The sequence below is a fragment of the Medicago truncatula genome, chromosome 5 (assembly GCF_003473485.1).
Source record: "Medicago truncatula cultivar Jemalong A17 chromosome 5, MtrunA17r5.0-ANR, whole genome shotgun sequence".
Taxonomy (NCBI): Eukaryota; Viridiplantae; Streptophyta; class Magnoliopsida; order Fabales; family Fabaceae; genus Medicago; species Medicago truncatula.
Genome location: NC_053046.1, coordinates 40626934 through 40652274, shown reverse-complemented (window position 1 = coordinate 40652274; position 25341 = coordinate 40626934). Strand labels below are relative to the sequence as shown.

The 25341-nt window shown below is 36.3% G+C and overlaps 4 protein-coding genes and 2 pseudogenes across 4 annotated transcripts; 3 read left to right on the top strand and 3 right to left on the bottom strand.

Annotated features, from left to right (window-relative positions):
• Window positions 1-3693: 3693 nt before the first annotated feature.
• Window positions 3694-5436, top strand: LOC11432996 (anthocyanidin 3-O-glucosyltransferase 2). The gene has a single exon (XM_003617302.4). The coding sequence runs from the start codon at window positions 3887-3889 to the stop codon at window positions 5294-5296; it is 1410 nt and encodes a 469-aa protein (XP_003617350.1). The 5' UTR covers window positions 3694-3886; the 3' UTR covers window positions 5297-5436.
• Window positions 5437-6829: 1393 nt separating this feature from the next.
• On the bottom strand, window positions 6830-8568 carry LOC11426743 (anthocyanidin 3-O-glucosyltransferase 2). The gene has a single exon (XM_003617301.4). The coding sequence runs from the start codon at window positions 8432-8434 to the stop codon at window positions 6995-6997; it is 1440 nt and encodes a 479-aa protein (XP_003617349.1). The 5' UTR covers window positions 8435-8568; the 3' UTR covers window positions 6830-6994.
• A 1440-nt stretch (window positions 8569-10008) lies between these two features.
• Window positions 10009-11682, top strand: LOC11429947 (anthocyanidin 3-O-glucosyltransferase 2-like; annotated as a pseudogene).
• A 235-nt stretch (window positions 11683-11917) lies between these two features.
• Window positions 11918-14183, bottom strand: LOC11426742 (anthocyanidin 3-O-glucosyltransferase 6-like; annotated as a pseudogene).
• Window positions 14184-15952: 1769 nt separating this feature from the next.
• Window positions 15953-17862, bottom strand: LOC11428800 (anthocyanidin 3-O-glucosyltransferase 2). Its single transcript, XM_003617297.4, has one exon. The coding sequence runs from the start codon at window positions 17682-17684 to the stop codon at window positions 16248-16250; it is 1437 nt and encodes a 478-aa protein (XP_003617345.1). The 5' UTR covers window positions 17685-17862; the 3' UTR covers window positions 15953-16247.
• A 2028-nt stretch (window positions 17863-19890) lies between these two features.
• On the top strand, window positions 19891-24327 carry LOC11436597 (protein NUCLEAR FUSION DEFECTIVE 4). Its single transcript, XM_003617296.4, has 2 exons — window positions 19891-20484; window positions 21621-24327. Exons 1-2 carry the CDS (start codon window positions 20026-20028, stop codon window positions 22767-22769), a joined length of 1608 nt encoding a protein of 535 aa, XP_003617344.1. The 5' UTR covers window positions 19891-20025; the 3' UTR covers window positions 22770-24327.
• The last annotated feature ends 1014 nt before the right edge of the window (window positions 24328-25341 follow it).

Here is a 25341-nt window from a genome sequence, read left to right as displayed (position 1 = left end):
ATCTCTTTGTAAGAACTCATTGATAGTGGATTAGAGAGATCAATCTCTCCCCCATATTAGGTTAAATTGGACTGAACTGGGTCAACAATCTTTAGTGTGTTTGTTCCTCTCTTCTCTCCCTTTATCTTGTGCTCGTGGTTTTGTGCTTTTCACTTTGATTTCTAGATTAGATCTAGGTGCTGTTATTGTTGATTATTGTTTGTGTTCACTTTGATATTGGTTACTACTTTCCTTTGCTCCACACATCATAGTTTGTATTGGTGTAAGTTTTGAGTTCGAATTCACAACAGAATCCATGCCCATAATTCATCAATTCAATGAACTACTCCATTCTCATTCCTCTCATCTTGCCGCCATCATTGTTTCTTCAATCTGCTTTTACATATTCTCCTTTGTCTAATCGCTTTGATATTGCTTTTATCATCTTCTTGAATCTGCTTTTTTTATATTCTCTCTTGTCTAATCCCTTTGATTCTGCTTCATCATCCTCTTCAATCTATTTCTTCATCAACTTCTTGTAGTCTTATTTTTAGAACTAGCATAATTCCAAGACCTCTCGACTTCGATAAACACGTCCAGTTCACTACGTTTTCCAGTTATGAACGGTTTGAGCCGGTTTCTCTAATCCAATAAAGAGATAAGAAAATAGGGTACATTGGCGAGAGGGACTTAATTGGACCCTCACCCTAGAATTCAACACAGTTCGTGCAACATAGTTCAACACAAGGGCTTTGAATATGATAAAAAAAGTTGAATAAAAATAAGCTAAATTAATCAATGATATATAATATTTGGATTAAATAAGTTTTTAGTCCCTCTAAATATAACAAATTTCATTATTTATGTTTTGAATGACAAATATTAATAGCTAGTTTGTTATATTAATAAGTATATTATATTGATATTTTTTTTTCGTTCACATTGTATATTTCACGTATATTAATAATTGAGTGAATTCTAGGGTGAGGGTTTAATTAAGTCCCTCATCGGTGGATCACTTATAATAACAAATAAGAACCATTAGATTAATCAAACATATACATCCTATTATACATTGTATACACTAGATCACACATCTTTTTCAATACCCTCCTCCTCTCCTTTCTCTGCTACCAAACGTCCATGTCCACCAATGTTGCCCTTGCATTAACATTTTTTGGGGTGCTTAATTGCTTATGATGGCAGCCATGGAGAAGATGAATCAAGGTATTTCCCAAATGAAAGATCTTGAAATATCATTTGGACCAATGTAAAGAAATAACTCCTTGGTTCATCGACACACCTTTATTTTTCCATTCAATTTTGTTTAAGAAAAAAAGTAATAGAATTGAAAAAGATGTTGCAATGAAATGAAATCAAAAGAAATGAGAATAATTGCTTGCTGCTCACTTTGTTTTATTTCTAAATCACTGAAATTATTAAAAGAAATTATTTATGTATATGTTTTCCATTGTTGCCACATGCCAAGGCATCAAGGACACAAACACAAAGTTCAATTTAGGAAGGTTCAATTTCATTTTCTAGTCGGAACAATATCTTCTCTGTATGCTTAACTTACGCGACAACCGCATATGAAGTATTCAGATCTCCTATGAGTATTGTGGAAGATATGGGGGGCATGATTGTGTGTAGCACCCTTTCAAAGTTCTATTTTTATTTTTAAAAAATTCAAACCTTTCATCAAATCTGATGATGTATAAAAAGTGGTCCACCGGTGAGGGACTTAATTGGACCCTCACCCTAGAATTCACCTAATAATTGATGGTGTCTTATCATCTATATTATTTGTATAATTATTACCCTGCGTTTATTTTTAAGTTTCGTTTTTTCATAAAAAAAACTTTATTTTATAATTTTGATTTTCATACTTTAAGAGTCCGTTTGGTGCGCATGATATGATAGAGTCGGAATATGATAAGAAGTAGGACAAAGATATGATATGATAGTAACAGGATATACATTTATCATATCACATGTTTGGGGCACATATGATATAAAAGATGATAGCATTGTTTTATCAAATCACATGTTTGGTGTACACTTATTATTGACATGATAAGATACAGAAATCATGATTTTTTTTTTCAATAAACAAATTTAAAAAGGAACATTACTAAAAAAATAAAATAAAAAGGAACAGAACAAATCTTGCGTATTTCAATTAACGTGAACTTTTTTTTTTCCAATCGTAATATGGATTATGATCAATGGAAAGAAACAAAAATAGAGGAAGCACAAAATTGTTTGTATAGAACAACAAAGCAAAGGAACTGAACAGTATTTGTATCGATTGAAGCTATAGTAAAGGACAAACAAAAACTATTAATAAGCGATTAAAAAAAAAATTGGATTTGTTGATTAAAAGTAGGATCAACTTGCTTTCTCAAAAAGAGTATTTCTGTGTATTTATTGCATAGAGATAAATAAATATTTACGAGATAATAAATAATTAAGAGTAATATAAGAAATATATGAAATTGTTGCGAAAATTTTATAGCTCTTTTGATGTGTGTACACTGTACACAACAACATAGACGTCACAAACCCAACACTACCATCACATCTTTCGAAAGCTCCTTATGTAACTAATTTTATCTTTGCCTTTGCCTTTAATAAGTTTTTAATCTCTGATAATATACTAATTTTATATATTTTTTGGAATCATTTTGTGATTTCATCCGTATCAATTTTTTCTCACATTTTAGTTTCGAGCACTGCTAAGCAAAGCGAATTATTTTATCGCGGAAACGTCACGAGCGTGTTAATTTTTAATTGCAGCAGCCTTAAACTTTGACCTGGTCAGAAAAAACGGGAGATTGATGTTAAATGGCTAATCAAAACATGCCACATAATGTCGTGAAATTGTCGGGAATGGTTTTTCCGCTATACACAGCATTTCCCCATAAGTTTAGAGTTTTTTAGTAAAAAAGAAAACACATGAAATTGCAACAATGTTTACAATGGAATAAGTAATTTTCAATTAGTAAACACTAAAGAAAATACTAAGCTTACATCACATATACACATAAGTTTACATTGTATTTAGCATCGGACAAAAACTCTAACTTGATGGTAAAAGAGCCAAACATCAATGTTGTGGTCAATACTAAGCACATAGTACATCTTTTTTTTCTTACCTTAAAAGCACATATTTTTTTGTGTGTGTTCTGGAACAAATCCTACTCAGGAGTTGGAACCAAATTGCTTTGCTAATTCCACTAAATTATGGACAGCAGCATTTTTACATCTTCTAATAAAAACTACCTTACAATTACTCAACTTAGATAATATTTCACAACATTATCAATAGTAGCTATGTGAAAACACACAAAATGATTTTGAAAAGCCAAAATATATAAAAAAAATAAGTATGGACACAACATTTTTGCTAACTCCACTAAATCTGACCATATATGAACATTACTTTACAGAACTTGAAAAACAAAATTGTATGTACTATAACAATCTAGAACCATAAAATTGCAGTCTAGGGGACCATGTTAAAAAATACAGGTCTACAAAGCTCCAAAACAGTTCATATCCATTACCATGTCCATGTCCATATATAATAAAAAAAAGGTATAGCCTGCACTGCATATAATTTAATAATTCCAACTAGATATTAACAATTCAGTTTTACAAATCCTTGTCCACCAAAAAAATTTGCATAATAAAAAGACAAACATTTCAATCTCACCTCACTTTCATGCCACATAATTTGTCACCCCAACCCAACCAGCAAAGCCATGACATCACTCACAAAGATTCCTCTTATTATGATACTGTTTCATCTATTCCTGTTCCTATATCAAAAAACAGATATATCAAACAACAATTCAGAAAAACATCAACTCAAACCGAGTAAGTGCATGTCCTGTGCTTCAAAATGAAGAAAGCAGAAGTAGTGTTTATCCCTTTTCCCGCTGTAGGTCATCTAGTTTCTGCCCTTGAGTTTGCGAAGCTTCTAATCAACCGTGATAACCGTCTCCGAATAACCATCTTAGTCATCAAACTCCCACAAACCGCAGAATCCGATGTCTACACTAAATCCATTCCCATATCTGATTCTCTTAATGTCATCAACCTTCCAGAAGTTTCTCTTCCCCAAACCTCTGATCCAGGTTCCGCTATGAACGCTCTCCTTGATGCTCACAAACCAAACGTCAAACAAGCCGTCTCTAACCTCGATGTCACCACCTTCGTTGTTGACATGTTCTGCACCAACATGATTGATGTTGCCAAGGAATTTTCCGTCCCTGCGTTTGTGTTCTTCACTTCGAGTGTTGCTTTCCTTGGTTTGAATCTTCATATTCACACTTTGTTTGAACGAGACAACGTCGATTCAACTCAGCTGGAGCAACTGACTGAATTGTCCCTCCCGAGTTTCGCTAACTCCGTTCCTACAAAATCGTTGCCCAGTGCAGTAATACGCAAGGAATCCGAGTCGTTTTTCATGAGCTATGCAAAAGGCCTCAAGAAGGCTGATGGTTTTATAGTAAATTCATTTGAAGAGCTAGAATCCCATGCAGTTCATTCATTTTTATCTGATACTATTCTAGCTGGTTTACGGATATATCCTGTGGGACCCATATTAAACCCAGAGCCCAAAACCAAGGACCCCATTGATTATGATGATATCATCAAGTGGCTTGATGATCAACCTCCTTCCTCAGTAGTTTTCCTCTGCTTCGGGAGCAGAGGTTCTTTCGATGAAGATCAGGTTAAGGAGATTGCACTTGCTATTGAGAATAGTGGGGCTCGCTTTGTTTGGTCTCTACGTAAACCCCCACCAAAGGGCGCCATGATTGCGCCATCTGATTACCCTCTTTCTGATTTAGGTTCCGTTTTACCCGAAGGATTCTTATATCGGACTGTAGAGATTGGAAGGGTGATTGGTTGGGCTCCACAGGCCCAAATACTAGCCCACCCGGCCACGGGAGGATTTGTCTCACATTGTGGCTGGAATTCGACACTGGAGAGCATATATTTTGGTGTTCCACTTGCCACTTGGCCGATCTTTGCTGAACAACAGACAAATGCTTTTGAACTGGTGTGTGAGTTAAAGATGGCGGTGGAGATTTCATTGGATTACAGAGTGGAGTTTCTTGGCGAGCCTAACTATCTTGTAACTGCTGATAAGATTGAGAGAGGAATAAGGAGTGTGTTAGATAAGGATGGAGAAGTAAGGAAGAAAGTGAAAGAGATGAGTGAAAAAAGTAAGAAGACTTTGTTAGAGGGAGGATCTTCCTACACTTATTTAGGTCGTTTGATTGATTATATTATTGATGAGGTATGAGATTAGCAACATAAATCAATCTATCAAGTTTTTTATCTTTCTTTTCTTGTACTACATCTTTTTAGTAGGATTGAGAACATTTTGTACTCAACTTCTGTTGGTCTTTAATTAAGATTTTTGGATCATTAGTATTGATAAAATTGACTCTTCTTCTATTTACTGTTACATTTTTCTAAAATTGAGTTTACATGCACAAAAATAACAGATCACAGTACAAATACAATCAACGACCTTCAGTTAGGTGCAGAAGTTTTGTACTATTTTGTGTCTATTATTTTGGTGCTTGCTGATTATATATAATCTGCAATGGTTTCCGAGTTAATAATACTTAATAATGCTATATGTATAAAGCAAAACACATATTTGACACACACATTCACAAGTATAGTAAACAAATACAATCAACAATTTAAAATTTTTGAAGCAAGTAGTCCTTATATTAGTAACTCAGAAACTATTCATCAACCATTTCGAAATTTCATCGACAGAGGCTACTTCACACATAGTGATGTTTTCCAAATATAATTCAGAAAATTTAGTCATAGAATGAACTCCAAAAATATTAGGTCTTTAGCTACAAATCTGCAACTAACAGTTAACTAATCAAAGAAAATATATAGGCTAGAGTGAAACTGCTGCTTGAAACACTATTTGATGCCTTATTTTTCATTTTGAGGCAATTCTAATCAATATTTTGGAAATAGAAATCCAAAAATTTCCTAGGGAAAATATATATTCGAACTCATGTTTTGCAGTCATCACCTTAAAAATGTTGCGTATACATCAGATTGTATAATATCTAGCATGGTTTCAAATTGCAGTCCACATCCGCAATTGCAGCAGCAATATTGCTGTTGCAATGACATTGCACCACAATTGCAGTGTGATATTCAATCACATGTTACGACCTATGACTTCATCAGGCCGCACATCGGACCATTTTAGCTACCACAGCAGCCAAACCAACCCACAAACAAATCGCCTTGGCAGTGTTTGTTCAAATTAAAAAAATGAATTTTTAAGCCTCACAATAGTATATGTCAAGCGCCTCCCTACCAACACCGTAAATAAAAGGTATCTGTAAAGAATTATACTAAAATGGATATTTGTATAGTTTGTGTAAATGTGTAATTATTTCACGCCGTAATGCGCATCATAGAGACCGCAATATCCACAACGACTGGAACCATGGTATCTAGTACAATGGTGCATTGGTGCTAAAGAGAAGTAGTGAAAATCCCAACTCTAGTCTCTCAAGTGTGCCATTCAAAAACAACATTAAATAAGAATTCAGTAAAATACTAACGTCAATTTTGCCGAGTAATCTTCATCAAGAAGCTGCAGAACGTCAAGCACAATTTCTACAAACTGCAGTATGAGCTGCATCCTCTGCTAATGTGACAGATTGATATTGGTGCAATTTAAAACCATCATTTGAATCCCCTTTTCTGAACTATAATTGTGTATAGTTTAAGGCCTTACAATTAGAGGGTTCAAATAATGGAACATTATCACAAGCAGGAACAACTGAAGTAATCAAGTGCACAATTCATAAGTTCTATAAAGCAAAAAGGTGAATAACCAAGCCTTCTAGTCACGGAAAATTGTGATTAATCATTGTTTTATTGATGATTGTTGTTGAAACTTAAAACAATATCCTCTCACCATTTTCGCAGGTGGATACTAGGATAATTTAGTTCATATTTGATTCACAATAAAATCTATTAAACGACCTAAATGACTGTAAGAAGATCCACCCTCTAACAAAGTTTTCCTACTCTTTTCACTCATCTCTTTCACTTTCTTTCTGACCTCTCCATCCTTTTCCAACACATTCCTTATTCCTCTCTCAATCTTGTCAGCAGTTACAAGATAGTTAGGCTCACCATTGAACTCCACTCTATAATCTAACACAATCTCCACAGCCATCTTCAGCTCATGCACCAACTGAAAAGCATTAGTCTGTTGTTCAGCAAAGAGCGGCCACGTGGCAATGGGCACACCAAAATACATGCTCTCGAGTATTGAATTCCAGCCACAATGGGAAACGAATCCTCCCGTGGCTGGGTGGGCCAATATTTGAGTCTGCGGAGCCCATCCAATGACCCTTCCAATCCCTGCTGTCCGATCTAAGAACCCTTCGGGTAAAACCAAGCCCAATTCAGTAAGAGAGTAATCAGAGGGTGCAACCATGGCGACACCCTTCGGTTTGGGTTTACGAAGAGACCATATGAAATGGACGCCACTATCCTCAATGGCATGTGCGATCTCCTTAATCTGATCCTCATCGAAGGTACCCCTAGTCCCAAAGCAGAGGAAAACTACGGAGGAAAGAGGTTGATCATCAAGCCACTTGATGATATCATCTGAACCAACTGTTCCCTTGGTTTTGGGCTCAGGGTTTATAATGGGTCCTGCCGGATAAATAACCGGTAAACTAGCTAGATCAGGGTGAGAGAAAAATGATTGAACTGCATGGGATTCTAGCTCTTCAAATGAATTTACTATAATACCATTTGCTTTCTTGAGGCCACCAGCATAGTTCATAAAAAAGGATTCCCATTCCTTGTTTAGCATGGAACTGGGCAGCGAGTATATAGGAACCGAGTTGGCGAAAGTTGGTATGGCCAATTCAGTCTGCTGCTGCAACTGATTTGAATCTACGTTGTCTCTTTCACGAAGAGTGTGGATATGAAGATTTGAACCAAGGGAAGCAACACCGGAAGTGAAGAAGACAAGCGTAGGGACTGAAAATTCTTTGGCAATATCAATCATTTTAGTGCAGAACATGTCAACAACAAAGGCTGTGAGGGTTCCATGTTTTTCTCTAGTAGTAGTGAGATTAGATACGGCTTGTTTGACGTTTGATTTCTGAGCTTCGAGGAAAGCCATCATTCTGGAAGTTGGTTCGATGTTTGGGGGAAGAGAAACTTCTGGAAGGTTGATGATGTCGAGAGAATCAGAAGTGGGAAGTGATTTAGTGTTAACATCGGATTCTGATGTGTATGGGAGTTTCATGACTAGGACAGTAATTCGGAGGCGCTTATCACGGTTGGTTAGAAGCTTTGCGAACTCAAGGGTGGAATCTAGATGGCTCGGACCGGGAAAAGGGATAAACACAACTTCTGCTTTCTTCATCTTGGAGCACAGGATATACCCTTACTCTGTAAGTTACTGTTTTTTGAATTGTTCTTTGATATACTTGTATATTTATTTAGGAAATAGGAGTGTAGGAAACTCTCATTTTCGGTAGGACTAGTCAGTGTACGTAGAAATTCTAGAGGCGTTTGTTGAGCATCATTATTTTTCTTTTTTGATATGAATTGTGTTGTCACCATTACTAATATACTATATAGTTTACGTTACATTAAATTTATAACTTTCATTTTTATTTTATATTTATTATCGATTCTACGTATTATTGTCGCACCTTCTAATTAAGGATGAATACAACGAATACAACCGAAACCATTAATTTAAATACATGTTTAAATTGACAGTGAGATTTGTATAATCACCACGTACTATTTAAACAAAAACCATTTTGTATTGTGATTTTGTCAAATTCATTGAAGTTTCAAACAAGACTAAGTAACGAATCTTAGAGTTGGAAGTGATGTCATGGCTTTGCTGGCTGGTATGAGATGCAATTTACGTGGAATGAAAGTCACGTGAGATTCACATGTTTGTCTTTATATTATGGGGACAATGGATGCATGGGTGGCGGCTATTGGCTAATGTGCAGGCTGCCTCTTTTTTTCTATTTTATTTTGGATTGTTTTGGAACACTTTTCAACTACAAATCATCTCAAAATCCTTGTTCCCCATGAATATATATATTTTTTTTTAAAACTCAGTATCTGACCAATGACCAACTAATCCGAGGGGATTAATCTCACCGTCCACTTGAGGGGGCTCCGTTTTAAGCCAGAGCAAAATTGACACCATAGAAAATCGAACCTGAGACCTTTAAAGAAGCACATTCCAAGATCCTAAGTCAACTACTATGCCAACCCCAATAGGTTGTTCCCCATGAAAAATTAAACTGTCACAATTCAATTTTACAAATCCTTGTTCACCATGAAAAATTGCACGGTCCATATATAAAGTTAGTAAGGAGTAAATATTTACTATCAATCCCACCTACCTACACCACTATCCATCCTATCTTCTATGATACAAAGACACAAGCATTTCAATCTCACCTCACTTTTCTTATTCCACATAATTTCCATCCTATACCAGTAAGCAAAGCCATGACATCACTCCTAGGCTGAATTGACAAAACCATCACACCGCAATTATTTTGTTGAAACTTTAAAGTGTATTACTTGCTAAAGTTATGGTGGTGACACGGTGTAATTCCATCAAAAACTCGTCGTTATGCACTTAAACTATTCCAGTTTGCCTCTTCTTCAAAAGTGATTTTAGTTGTATCCATTTTATTCATCCTTAATTAGAAGGTTATAATACATTCAAAGACACGACAATGATACATAGATACTAATTATAAATATGAGTAGTGTTATTTAAACAACCATATTATACAATTTTTGTGACAACTTTTTTTTTATCTCTTTTCATTGGTCAAAAACAATGGAGAGAGAATAAGAGGATAATGTGAGTATGAGAGAGAAAGTTGTCAAAAACTGGTTGTACAGATATCATTTCTCTAATAATAATTGAAAAAACAAAGTAATGCAATGTAAACCATGTATACTTCTAATAATTGTCTACACACTATTTCTATTTCTATTTCTATATAACAAAAAGGACATCAAAGAACAATTGAGAACACAGTCACTCACACTGAGTAAGTGCATATCCAGGATGAAGAAAGCAGAAGTGGTGATTATCTCTTCACCTGGTGTTGGTCATCTAGTTTCCACCCTCGAATTTGCAAAGCTTCTAATCAACCGTGATAACCGTCTCCGAATAACTATCTTGGTCATGAAATTTCCACACACAACAGAAATAGATGTCTACACTAAATCCCTTGCCATCGACGATTCTCTTAACATTGTCGACCTTCCAGAATGTTCTCTTCCCCCAAACTCCAATATAACTTCCGGCATGGTGGATCTCCTCAAAGCTCAGAAACCAAACGTCAAAAAAGCCGTCTCCAACCTCACTAAAGCACCAGAAAATGGAGTCCTAGCTGCATTCATTGTTGACATGTTCTGCACCACCATGATTGATGTTGTAAAAGAATTTTCTGTCCCTACGCTCGTCTTCTTCACTTCCGGTGTTGCTTTCCTTGGTTTGAAATCTTCATATTCATAATATGTTTGAACGAGACAACGTTGATTCCACTCAGTTGCTGCAGCAGACTGAGTTGGCCATCCGAGGTTTCGCTAACTCAGTTCCTTCAAACACTTTGCCCAGTTCAGTGCTACGCAAGGAATGGGAGTCCTTCTTCATGAGCTATGCGAAAGGTCTCAAGAATGCTGATGCCATTATTGTAAATTCATTTGAAGAGCTAGAATCCTATGCCGTTCACTCCTTTGTCTCTCATCCTGATCTAGCAGGTTTACCCATATATCCGGTAGGACCAATATTAAACCCCAAGCCCAAAACCAAGAGCGCCATTGATTCTGACGATATTGTCAAGTGGCTTGATGATCAACCTCCTTCCTCGGAAGTTTTCCTCTGCTTCGGGAGCAGGGGGTTTTTCGATGAGGATCAGGTTAAGGAGATCGCCCTTGCTGTAGAGAATACTGGGGTCCGATTTGTGTGGTCTCTACGTAAACCACCACCGAAGGACACCATGAATGCGCCATCTGATTACACTCTTTCTGATTTGAGTTCGGTTTTACCAGAAGGATTCTTAGATAGGACAGCAGAGATTGGAAGGGTTATTGGATGGGCCCCACAGACGCACATACTAGCCCACCCAGCCACGGGAGGATTTGTTTCTCATTGTGGCTGGAATTCCACACTCGAGAACATATATTTTGGTGTGCCTGTTGCCACGTGGCCGCTCTTTGCTGATCAGCAGACAAATGCATTTCAATTGGTATGTGAGCTGAAGATGGCTGTGGAGATTGCATTAGATTATAGGTTAGAGTTTAATGGCGAGTCTAACTATCTTTTAACTGCCGACAAGATTGAGAGAGGAATAAAGAGTGTGTTGGATAAGGATGGAGAGGTAAGGAAGAAAGTGAAAGAGATGAGTGCAGCAAGTAAGAAGACTCTGTTAGATGGAGGATCTTCCTACACTTATTTAGGTCGTTTGATCGATTATATTAGGTATCAGGTATCAAAATAAATTATGGTAGTACCCACTTTCAAAAAGGTTAGAGGCTGTGGTTTTATTATCAACATAGGTCAATCTAACAAGTTGTTGTTCTTTCTTTTCTTTGATTAAAGATTTTAGTATATTTCAACGCTTTCAACCAATGACTAATCAATTGCAATGCGTAAGTGATGATGATCAAATTTGTTTTTGACAATCAAAATTCAAACTTAGAAATCGTTCTGTTTTGTATATGCAGGTAGTTCTGTTTAAGATTGCTCTTTGGTTTCTGGTTTGGGAATTTTTCCATTTCGTATTACATTGGTTTTATTGTGTACTACATCTTTTTGGATCATTAAGAAAAACAGTGTTGATAAAATTGACTCTTCTATGCTACTGTTACAATTTTATTCTTAACCAAATTGAGTTTACATACAAAAATCAAAATAAGTTGAGTGTGCACAAGCTTCATTCATTGACTAGAAGTTAATACAATATAGAAGGATCACGGACACCATACACAAAAATAACATATCATAGTACAATAAAAGCTAAAACAGAAAAATAAGCTACAATTTTGTGTCTACCTTAGATGCATCTATTTGGGCTACTTTCATCTTCAATTTGTTGAAGAAGTTTCGTACTGGTTTGTACCACTTCCATATCCTAGATGAAGGTTTGCCACTTCAATTGTGACATACATAGATACATTTATGATGTAACTGTACCATTGAGCAGAAAAATATATTACTATTATGCAAGATTTCATCTCTGGATGCTAAACTATATCATCCAATCAGCCTACATAGCTAAAGAAGTTATTATGTAAGTCTAACATTGTTTGCAAAAAGATCAAAGGAATGCATCAAACATGAAGTCGATGTCTATTTATCTATCAAAAAATAATTTTACTTTAAATGTACATTACTAACTTTAAACCAAACATGCAAACATATATAATAGAATATAAAAAGTGAAACAGCAATGTATATTTACCACATTAAACAGCTCTTTCTTTGAGAGATTGTCGGGCACTAAATATGTGCACCTCTGACCTTTTTGTATGTGGATACTTGGACAATTTAATTTGATACCTGGTTCATAATATAATCAATTAAACGACCTAAATAAGTGGAAGAAGATCCTCCCTCTAACAAAGTCTTCTTGCTCTTTTCACTCATCTCTTTCACTGTTTTCCTAAACTCTCCATCCTTATCCAATACACTCCTTATTCCTCTCTCAATCTTGTCCGAAGTTAAAAGATAGTTAGGCCCACTACTATACTCCACCCTATAATCTAGCGCAATCTCCACAGCAATCTTCAGCTCACACACCAATTCAAAAGCAGTAACCTGTTGTTCAGCAAAGAGCGGCCATGTTGCAATGGGCACACCAAAGTATATGCCCTCGAGTGTGGAATTCCAACCACAATGTGAAACAAATCCTCCTGTGGCTGGATGGGCTAGTATTTGGGTTTGTGGAGCCCAACCAATCACCCTTCCAATCTCTGCCGTACGATCTAAGAATCCTTCGGGTAAAATCGAACACAAATCAGAAAGAGTGTAATCAGAAGGTGCAGCCCTGGCGCCCCTTCGGTACAGGTTTACGGAGAGACCATATGAAGTGGGACTTACTATTCTCAATAGCACATGCGATCTCCTTAACCTGATCCTCATCAAAACAACCTTTGCTTCCGAAGCAAAGGAAAACGACGGAGGAAAGAGGTTGATCATCAAGCCACTTGATGATATCAGAACCAACAATGTCCTTGGTTTTGGGCTCAGGACTTAATATAGGTCCTACCGGATATATAATTGGTAAACTTGTTAATTCAGGATGAGAGAAAAAGGAGTGAACCGCATGAGATTCAAGATCTTCAAATGAATTTACTATGATTCCATCGGCATTCTTGAGGCCTCTTGCATAGCTCTTGAAAACCGGTTTCCATTCCTTGCTTAGCAGGGAACGTGGCAATGAGTTTGAAGGAAACAAATTGGTGAAAGTCGGAATGGCTAACTCGTTCTGCTGCAGCAACTGAGTTGAATCTACTTGTTCAAACATATTGTGAAGATAGAGAGTCAAACCAAGGAAAGCTACACTGGAAGTGAAGAAGACGAGTGTAGGGATGGAGAACTCTTTGGCAACATCAATCATGGCTGTGCAGGACATGTCAACAACGAAAGCTGCGAGGACTCCACTTGCTTCACCAGTAATGAGGTTAGATACGGCTTGTTTGACGTTTGGTTTCTGAGCTTCAAGGTGAGCGGACATGGAGGAAACTGGATTAGTGTTTGGGGGAAGAGAGCATTCTGGAAGGTTGATGATGCGGATTGAATCGGAGATTGGAAGAGATTTACTGTATACATCAGTTTCAGTGGCGTGTGGAAATTTGAGGACTAAAACAGTTATTCGGAGACGGTTATCACGGTTGATTAGAAGTTTCGCGAACTCAAGGGTGGAAACTAAATGGCCAACACCAGGAGAAGGGATAAACACCACTTCTGCTTTCTTCATGTTGTGAGTGGCTCTCTCTTTTTTGGTGGTAGAAGTGTGTGTGTGACTCTATGAATTTGATATTTGATGTACATGTTTTATTACATAGGAACAAAATGAATTAGTGTACAGAATTAGCATCATTTATTTACCAAAAAAAAGAATCAGTATCATTTATCATCATTTATATATGTCATGTGTATATGGATCATGAAAATTATGTGCTGAAAAAGAATTAGTATAATTTATCTTGTTGGAATTTTTTCTCACATTTTAGTTTTTAATCTAAAACAACATTATCAATAGTAGCTTGCTGGCTGGTAGTGATGTCATGGCTTTGCTGGCTGGAATGAAAGTCAGGTGAGATTTAAATGTTTGTCTTTAAATTATTCAATGGATAGATGGCTAGCAGCTATTAAAGTGCATGTATTGACCGTGGAAAGTCATAAAATAATTCACACTATGAGGTTTGTGGGCATGTGTTTGACTAAGGACAATGCAGTGCAGTGCAGGCTGCCTCTTTTTTCTATAATATTTTGGATTGGTTTGGAGCTTTGTGGATTGAATTTTTTACAATAATTTCCTCTTGACTGCAATCTCATGGTTCTAGCTTCTCATAATAAATGTTTTTGTTTTTTATAGTTCTGTAAAATGAAGTTCATAAATGTCAGGATTCGGACTAATCGGTGTGATCCCGTTGAAACCGTCGAGGGAATCATGGCACAAGTCTTGGCATGATCATAAATGTGGCCTGTGGATCATCCTGTGATGTGGAAGCTTCTAACACACACCTATCCATGGTTTAATCCCTCCTATAAGCAACCTCTAATTTCTTTATATCTTTTATCACTCAGACTCTAACATGTATGGTGGTTATATAATTAAGGCTTAAATATGTATTTCATCCTTGCAATTAGGGGTCATTTAAAAATTGGTCCCTGTATTCGCTAATCTTTGCAAACTAGCCTTGCAATCATTAATCATTTAAAATTTCGTCCTTTGACCAACTTAATCACTGCCACGTCACTAATTCGATGACGTGGCAATCACTACCACACATGAAATTCCAATTTTGCCCTTAAGAAGAGGACAAATATTGAAGAAAGAATTGGAAACTCAGGGGTAAAATTGGAATTTCATGTATGGCAGTGATTGCCACGTCATCAAATTAGTGACATGCCAGTGATTAAGTGGGGAGAGGGACGAAATTTTAAATGATTAAACAATGCAAGGGTAAATTGCCAGGATTAGCGATTACAGAGACCAATTTTTAAACGACCCCTAATTGCAAGGATGAAATACATATTTAAGTCTATAATTAATTGCATTTGTTCCGGTTGTATCACTTGCATCGGTTAATAAGATTTTATGCCAGGAAATAAATGTGTTAAAACCATTTCTTCACAATTGATTCATCTGACTGGGGCATCGACTGGCAAGGATCCATCAACATGCGGCACCCTTTGAAAATTGACTCTGGACTTAAACATTTGAACCATTACAGTTTTCTTAGTATCTAAAGCATCAAATCGAATACATGTCTAATTAGAAGAAATAGCCGTTGGAGTAGAATTTGCAAGGGGGTGGTTAGATCAATGTATAAGTATGTGTGAGTTGAAGATGGTCGTGGAGATTACGTTAGATTAGAGGTTGGAGTTTATTGGTGAGTCTAACTCTCTTTTAACTGCGGACAAAATTGAGAGAGGAATAAAGAGTGTGTTGTATAAGGATGGAGAGGTAAGAAAGAAAGTGCAAGAGATAAGTGAAACATGTAAGAAGACTAGATCTATTAGAGGGAGGATCTTTGGTTTCTGATGTGGGAATTTTTCGGTTTTGTATTACCTTGGTTTTATCAGATACATCTTTTTCAGTGGGATTGAGAACATTTTGTATGCAATTTGTGCTGGTCTGTAAGGAAGTTTTTTGGATCATTAAAAAAAGCAGGGTTGATAGAATTGATTCTTCCTGTATGTTACTGATACATTTTTATTCTTAACCAAATTGTGTTTACATAAAAAAATTAAAGGCCAAATACCTCCTGCAATCTTTTAAGTTAGATGTTTATAACAAACTAGTTATTTTAAGTTTTTTTGTTACAATTTGTGCACAAGCTTCATTCATTGAGTAGAAGTTATTACAATATATAAGGATGAGTACACTGGACACAAAAATAACATGTGCACCTCTTACATTTTTGTAAGTAGGTACTAGGATAGTTTAATTTCATACCTGGTTCATAATATAATCAATTAAACGACTTAAATAAATGGAGGAAGATCCTCCTTCTAACAGAGTCTTCTTACTCTTTTCACTCATCTCTTTCATTTTTTTCCTGAACTCTCCATCCTTATCCAACACACTCCTTATTCCTTTCTCAATCTTGTCAGCAGTCAAAAGATAGTTAGGACCACTGTTAAACTCCACCCTATAATCTAACGCAATCTCCACGGAAATCTTCAACTCACACACCAATTCAAAAGCATTAACCTGTTGCTCAGCAAAGAGCGGCCATGTTGCAATGGGCACACCAAAATATATGCTCTCGAGTGTGGAATTCCAGCCACAATGTGAAACAAATCCTCCTATGGCTGGATGTGCTAGTATTTGGGCTTGTGGGGCCCAACCAATCACCCTTCCAATCTCTTCCGTTCGATCTAAGAATCCTTCTGGTAAAACCGAACACAGATCAGAAAGAGTGTAATCAGAAGGTGCAGCCATGGCGCCCTTTGGTGCTGGTTTACGGAGAGACCATACGAAGTGGGCCCCACTATTCTCAATAGCATGTGCGATCTCCTTAACCTGGTCCTCATCGAAACAACCCCTGCTCCCAAAGCAGAGGAAAACAACAGAAGAAAGAGGTTGATCATCAAGCCAGTTGATGATATCAGAACCAACAACGTCCTTGGTTTTGGGCTCAGGACTTAATATAGGTCCTACCGGATATATAATTGGTAAACTTGTTAATTCAGGATGATTGAAAAAGGAGTGAACCGCGTGTGATTCTAGCTCTTCAAATGAATTTACTATAATGCCATCGGCATTCTTGAGGCCTTCTATGAAGCTCATGAAAAACGGTTCCCATTCCTTGCTTAGGACGGAACCAGGCAATGAGCTTGAAGGAAACAAGTGAGCGAAAGTCGGGATGGCTAACTCTTTCTGCTGCTGCAACTGAGTTGAATCAACGTTGTCTCGTTCACGGAGGGTATGAATATGAAGATTCAAACCAAGGGAAGCAACGCCAGAAGTGAAGAAGACGAGCATAGGAACTGAAAATTCTTTGGCAATATCAATCATGGTGGTGCAGAACATGTCAACAACGATGGTGGCGAGGACTCCATTTTCTCCTCCTCCAGTAGTGAGGTTAGAAACGGCTTGTTTGACATTTGGTTTCTGAGCTTCGAGGAGAGCAGGCATGGAAGCGAAACCTGGATTGGTGTTTGGAGGAAGAGAAACTTCTGGAAGGTTGATGATGTTGAGAGAATCTGAGATAGGAAGGGATTTAGTGTTGACATCATTTTCTGATATATGTGGGAATTTGATAACTAAAACAGTTACTCGGAGACGGTTATCACGATTGATTAGAAGCTTCGCGAATTCAAGGGTGGAAACTAGATGGCTCACACCAGGAAAAGGGATAAACACCACTTCTGCTTTCTTCATCTTGAAGCACAGGATAATAGGATATACACTTACTGTGTTACTATTTTTTATTTTTTGAATTGTTCTTTGATATGTTTATTTATATAGGAAATAGGAATAGGAAACCTCCAAACTCAGTAGGACTGATTAGTGTAGAGATTCTAGAGAATTGGTTAGAATATTGAAGGCGTGACAGCATTATTTATATATGGTAAACATTACATTTGATAACTTATATTTTTCTTTTAAATTATTATCAACGTATCATTGACATACTTTCTGGATAGAATGGATAGAAACGATGCAGTAAGTATTGTTCATGTGGTAAAAAGACAGAAAAATAGTTGACGTACTGGGTGTAAATTCGAATAAGCAATTATCTATTTTTCAATATTTAGTGTATATGAATTTGGTTACTAGATTATTTAGAAATAAAAAATAATACTATTGAAATCACTTTTGGAAGAAGAGAAGAGATTTAATTAACTTAAGTGTATGTTTAGACAGACGATGAGTCCGGTAAAATTAAGGCTTTACTAGTTTGCAGGCTGTACTACTGTGATTTAAACCAAAAACATACTTTAGACAAAATGACACATGAGTTGTGACTTGGTCAAATTCATTGAAATTTCAAACGACAGTGAGTAAAAAGAGTCTTGGAAGTGATGTCATGGCTATGCTGGATGGCATGTGATGAGAACTTTGTGGAATGAAAGTGAGGTGATGTTGAAATGTTGTCTTTATATCATCGTGCATGTATGGACTGTGGAAAATTATATTCAATAATTCTTGATATGTGGTTTGTAAGCATGTGTATGACTAAGAATAATGGAGTGCAGGCTGCCTCTTTTTTCTCTTATATTTTGGAGCTTTGTAGACCGAATTTTTTAAGTGATGATATCCTCTAGAGTGCACTCTTTTGGTCCTAGATTCTTAGAATATACTCCTATGTTTTTGTTTATTTTTTAGTTCTGTAAAATGAAGTTAGATATCCGGACTCAATAAAAAGGGGTGATGTACACGCATACATTCGAATGCTCAGATTAGTATATGATAATTAAATAGAGTGAGATGTTTATGAGGAAAAAATGTGTGTACCTTATGGTGATCCCATTGAGACCAATGAGGGAATTACGACGCGAGTCTCGGTGTTGTCTACCGATCATTGTGTGATACTATTAATCACCTGGTGTTTGCCAGCTAGGGATGTATGTTGAGCAGGGCCTTCGTGTGCGTTCCCTGTGTGAGTCCAATTTAAATTGGGCTTGGGCCAAGTCCGTCACACTTTTTGAAAATTGCTCTTCTCCCAACTACTTTTGCTCATTACCATCTCAAACTACCAAAAATAACTCCAACGTGAATTAAATTTGAACACCAACGTGAGTTAAAACACGTTGGTAACATATTCTCTTTCAATCATTTTTCCATTTCCACACATCTTGACTAATGCACATGACATTGACACACACATCCCACTCCCACTTCAAGCATATATCGAAAGTCTTTGTCTTGGTCTTGTTTGGATTAGACCTATTTTGCCATCTTCCTAAGAAGATTATAACCCGCTTATGAAGTGGAAGTGGGATGTGTGTCAATGTCATGTGCATTAGCCAAGATGTATGGGAATGGAAAAGTGATTGAAAGAGAATATGTTACCAACGTGAGTTAACTCATGCTGGTGTTCTGAACGTGATTTAGCTCACGTTGAAACAACATGAGTTAATTGATGTTGGTTAAACCGAACATAAGTTAACTCGCGTTCGAGTTATTTTTGTAGTTTGAAGTAGGATCGAGCAAAAGTGTTTGAAAGAAGAGCAATTTTCACACTTTTCAACCACAAACCATCTCGATCTCTTGTCTCAGAAGATAAACATATATCAAAACAAAAACCTATGTTAGAATGCATATGAAAATGAAGGTATTGTAATAAGTGTGGAAATTGTATAACCATAAAGCATAACAGAGAAATCACAGTTAACCAATCAAAGAAAAATATATAAGCCGAATTAACTGCTGCTTGAAACACTATTCTGGGTAAATTATCATTCCCTTAACATCACCAGTTCTTGAATTATTTAAAGCAAGACCATGTATTACTAATCAAAGTATAATCCTATTTGCACATGAGTTTTTTAAGACATAATATTGTTTAATACATATTACATGCCGTCACACTGCATCTGATATAAATCCAACACCAACTAGTACAGGTGGCCAATGAATAGTATCAAAAGTACACGTGTCATGACACGACACAAACAAATCCAAAACTCAGATAAGAAAACAAAACCTTAATAAGGAAAAGGGAAAGTGATGCATCGTCATGCATGTTAAATTTGATTTTGAACAACCTTAAACAACAATGGATTTGAATTTCTACCTTAAATACTCAAAGTGGGTATCAACAGTAGCAAGCATATGGATTCAATGCACAAGTGGATCACTCTACACTTTCTCAATCTACTCACAAACACTAAAGTCAACGCAGCATTACGATCAGTCAACGCTCGACATAGTTTCTGTTTCCAAAGACATTGGTGCAAACATCGGTGTCTTGTCTGGTCTCATATACGATTTTCTTGCCACGAGAACAAGAACTGGGCCGTGGGTTGTTCATTTGTTTGGCTCGGCCCAATGCTTCTTGGGCTATTTTCTTATGTGGGCTGCTGTCTCCGGTGTCCTGCCGCCGGTGCCGGTGCCGGTCATGTGTCTGTTTATGTTTGTGGCTGCTCATGCTCAGAGTTACTTTAATACTTCTAATGTTGTTACTGGTGTTCGCAACTTTCCTAATTATGGTGGAACCATTGTTGGTATCTTGAAGGTGTTCTCTTTTTCTCATAATTCTTTTGGGTGTTGATATGATAATAGGTGTTTAGTTTACTAATGATTAGTATAGCATTAGTACTTTTACAAATGGCTTTTGTGTTTTTTTAATCGGGTATTCTCTGCACGCAATTGCAGAGACTAATCTCGGCTCAGCTGGATTTGAACCCAAGATCTTTGTTAAGTTTGAAAAGATCTCTTACGATTTTATCCAAGTGTTTACTTTTGTGTTTTTGATGTAAATAGAAGCTCTAGTTTGAAGTGAGTCATGACCAATTAGTCTCCACATTTAAGAAATGGCAAATTAGTTATTGAAATATTGAAGGTAAAGATTGTCAATCTATTTAACATTTTGATAAATTTGGACTAAGAAATAGAGCTTAATAGAAGTCCTAAGCAAGTTTTTAGAAACATTTTACAGCTAAGCATATCCTAAATATTTGTGGTAACTTAGCATTGTTGACCCTATTAGATTGACAGAGAGACAAATCAATTGAGGTCTTCAATTTCAGGGACTAATTTACTGTATCAAAATTTTGAAGACCAAATTGACTGGCCTTACTCTTTTGTTGTTGACCCACCAGAGTCTTTAACCCACTAGGCACCTCAAGGGCCCACTATAAGATTAATCATCTAGTGAGCAGCGGAACGACCTTTTTTTTTGGGTTGGGCTGCTTCCCAAACGGCGAGACTCCATGAATGGAATTCATGTTCTTTTTCAGGGGATAGTCGTGTTACCAACTCCCGCAACACCAACATGGTGGTGTTCGCTCTTTTAGGCTTCATTGAACTAATCTATTATATGCTGGCATGCTGCATATACATGCTTGAATATTTATTTTCAATTTGCTTTTTATATTTCATGATTTTAATAAATGCAATGTTGATGAAATGCAGAAATAAGCAACATCAAGTTGCAGAAATAGTTGGGTGTTAATGATGGGTGTTAAGTTTTATGATTGCTTAATAATGGGTATTACCATTGAGTTTAGTTTTTTGATATAATTGAAGTTTTAAGATCACGAAGTTATTTTACATTATTTTCTTAACAACTGTTTAGCATATAGCCTTCAATTTTTGGTGTCTAGCATTGCATCGTGTTCATATTTGGGCATTTGATGTCTTTGTTGATAGGGATTTCTAGGTCTAAGTGGAGCAATATTAATTCAAGTGTATCGAACTGTATTCAACAACAACCCTATGTCATATTTGCTGATGCTATCACTCTTACCACCTATCAACACTTTGATCCTTATGTGGTTTGTAAGAATTCACAACACTCGTCGTGAGGGAGAGTCAGAAAAGAAATATCTCAACATATTTTCTTTGATGGCTCTAGTTATTGCTGCATATCTTATGATTGTGATAATCCTAGAGAACATCCTTACTCTACAATTATCAATTCGCATATTTACATTCATTGTTCTTATGGTGTTGCTAGCCTCACTTCTTTGCATCGCATTTAAAGCACACGAAAAGAACTCTTCCAATAGCGCTTCAAAAAGTTTCCTTGCTGAAGGGTCCAACTTAATTGCAAGAGAAGATTCTTCCAACAACCTTTTACCAGCTGATGATACCAACAGCCAAAGGACTTTGCAACAAGGAGGAAACCTAAATCTTTTCCAAGCAGTGAAAACATTGAACTTTTGGATTCTGTTTGTTTCTATGGCATGTGGAATGGGATCAGGGCTGGCAACGGTTAATAATATGAGCCAAATAGGGGAATCCCTTGGCTATTCAACTCTTGAGACAGGTTCTTTGGTTGCTTTGTGGAGCATATGGAATTTTCTTGGCCGTTTTGGAGCTGGTTATGTCTCGGACTATTTTTTACACACAAGAGGATGGGCAAGACCTTTTTTTATGGTGATCACTTTGATGACCATGAGCATTGGTCATGTAGTGATTGCTTATGGACTTCCAGGCGCTCTATATGTCGGTTCGATATTAGTCGGTATTTGTTATGGTTCTCAGTGGTCCTTAATGCCTACAATCACGTCTGAGATATTTGGTGTGGGACATATGGGTAGCATTTTCAACACCATTACTATAGCAAGTCCAGTGGGATCATATATATTCTCTGTAAGAGTACTTGGTTATATATATGATAAAGAAGCATCAGGCACAGAAGGAAATAAATGTGCTGGGACTCATTGTTTTAAGTTTTCTTTTCTCATTATGGCATCTGCTGCTATTCTTGGTTCTCTGACAGCTTTGTGTTTGTTTTTGCGGACTAGACACTTTTATGGTCAGGTTGTTCTTAGAAGAATTCAAAATGTTATGTGATGAAATTAAAAGTAATTTTTTCTCTTTACGGAGTACTGAGCTTGTTGAGGTTGAGAAACTTAACAGTTTGTATGTGCTTCCTTCACTTTGTGTGTGTGGGCATGCATATTTGTGTAACTCACCACCTATGTAGCAATGACACAAATATGGACATCAAACATGATGCTGACATCGACACATCAGTACCGGTATTAATTTGGGAAAATGGAATAAGTGAAGGTAACAACATGTGTTGGTGCTACATAGAACTCACTCTCTTTGATTTTCTATATACTACAGTTTGTTGTGGTCTTGTGGATCATCCTCATAAGTGTCATGTACATGTGATCAATATGCTGCATACAGGTTAGATTTGAAATTAAGGTTTGAGTGTTTATTTCTTGCAGTAATCTTCCTGCACTTCACGTTATCCTTGTTTTTTGTAACTCCTGTTAGAGGGTTGTTGGGGAGTTTGGGGGAGTGCCGACAGCAACAACAGGCTAAAGATATGGACCGCCAGAGATCTGGATACCACATCTCCACCCCGGAGATTCAGGATTTGATGTCAAGGTTTCTTAGGATGCTAGTCATTTTCCCTTTGTTGCTTCCGGTGCTCCCTCGGACTCTCCATCAAGAGTATGACTACCTGAGGTTGTGTCTATTCTATTCTATATAGATATGATCAACGTTACGCAGCTGTTTAGATCACTATTTAACATGATATGTGTCCATTCCAAGACTTGTTACATGTTATGGCCAAATGAGAAGATTAGTACATGGAGTGAGGAAATTTTAGGATCTAAACCTTGGTTCCTCTCATGACAAATGGATCAACAACATATGCAGAGGAACAAAGCTGTGGCAATGCACTTCTGTTTGAGCTAAGTTTCCTAGTCTGATCCTTATAAAATGAAAAGAACACAAATTGTCGATTATATTTCGAGACTCAGTTTATAATAGCAGGACTACTAGTAGTTGTAGATTTGTTTTCCTACTTGTGTTTAAGGCCTTGCTATGCGCGGGGGCACATGTATTTTTATGCTTGTATATAAAGGAATTTATTTTGGTATATTGCACATCAACCACTTGTTCTAGACCCTTGTGTAAGGGCAAAAACATATCTATTATAAATGATTCCACATTTATTAAGGTTACATCGCATCACATTCACAGGGCAAGCATGTCTATTATCAAAGATTTTACAACATTTATAAAGTTCTGTCACATCACACCAGACAGCTTATTTTTACTGCAACAACGCCAGACTAAATCTTAAGTAAAATAATCTACGAAAATTAGCATGGGGAGAATCTAACATGAGGACAGCACACTTTAAGGTCTCAAATCAAAACACGAGACCAACACAAGTAGGTTGCCACTAGAAATGTTAAGGTTGATGGGCAATATTAGGTGGTAGCAGTAGTGTTGGAATTAATATATAAAATTAATTCCAACACTCTTCAGCACAAGTTTTCATGTTTAAGTTTTTCTTTTTTCTAAGTAAAATAGTGATTAGAAATTGGGCTTTTAAAATAAATATGTTTAGTTTTGTTTACACCGGTGGAATGAGATTCTTTTTAAAAGTTGTTTTGTTTGGATTAAATGTTGATTATGATGTATTTCATGTTAGTTTTTTTTGCGTACACCGTCACCGTCACATTTAAAGCATGAAACTCTTTTCTGTTGCAATGCAACAAAAGATTCCCCCTTCTTCGCCGCTTTTACTTTTCTTTACTTCAAGTACTCAAAATCCTTTTTATCGGATTTTCGGATCCATTGCAACAGAACTCCACTTTAGTTTAGGTCATATGCAACATACTTGACACTTCCACTTTCAACAAAACTCATCAACTATTCAATTTAGTGTCACGTAATTTTTTATGTTTAAATTATTTACTAGTTAATTTAATTCTTTAATTAGTTTTACTTCCAACCAAATTTCAAAGCCGCCCAGAATTTTTCTATATTTTATATTTTTTTTCAATTGATAAAAATATCAAAATAAAATTGTTAAATCACAAACGTGTGTGTTTGGGATTCCAAACCTGAGTTTTCAATAAATATTACTACTATCATTTTATTCATTTACCAAAAATATATATAAACATGTCACTATCATTCTTAAATGACTCTTCAAAGCTCAAAAAAATTCTTCAAATGTGTCAAAAAAACTAGTCAAAGATCAAATAGAGGGACAACAAATCTTAAAACTCGTTATTTTTATTTAGTTATTTTATTATAATTATTATTTTGAATATTTGGAAAACATCTTTGAATTAAGAAGAGCCAAGTACTTGTATAAATTGATGACAGAAGTTCGAATATTTTTTCCAAATCCTGATGCTTGACTTTCAGACCAAGCCAGTCATATACAACAATGTAGTTTTTATATAACCTCCTTGGCTTCTTATTATGTGACTTTTATATCCCTTTCTCAATCACCTGAATCCATCTTATCAACTATATTTAATTTATCGACTATTTATTTACTCAGTTATTTTAGTTGAGAGAAAGTGTCAATTGTAAAGTCTAAAGTTTTTATTTGATGGTGTCCGGGATTTGAACTTCATATCTTATATATTTTATGCATTAT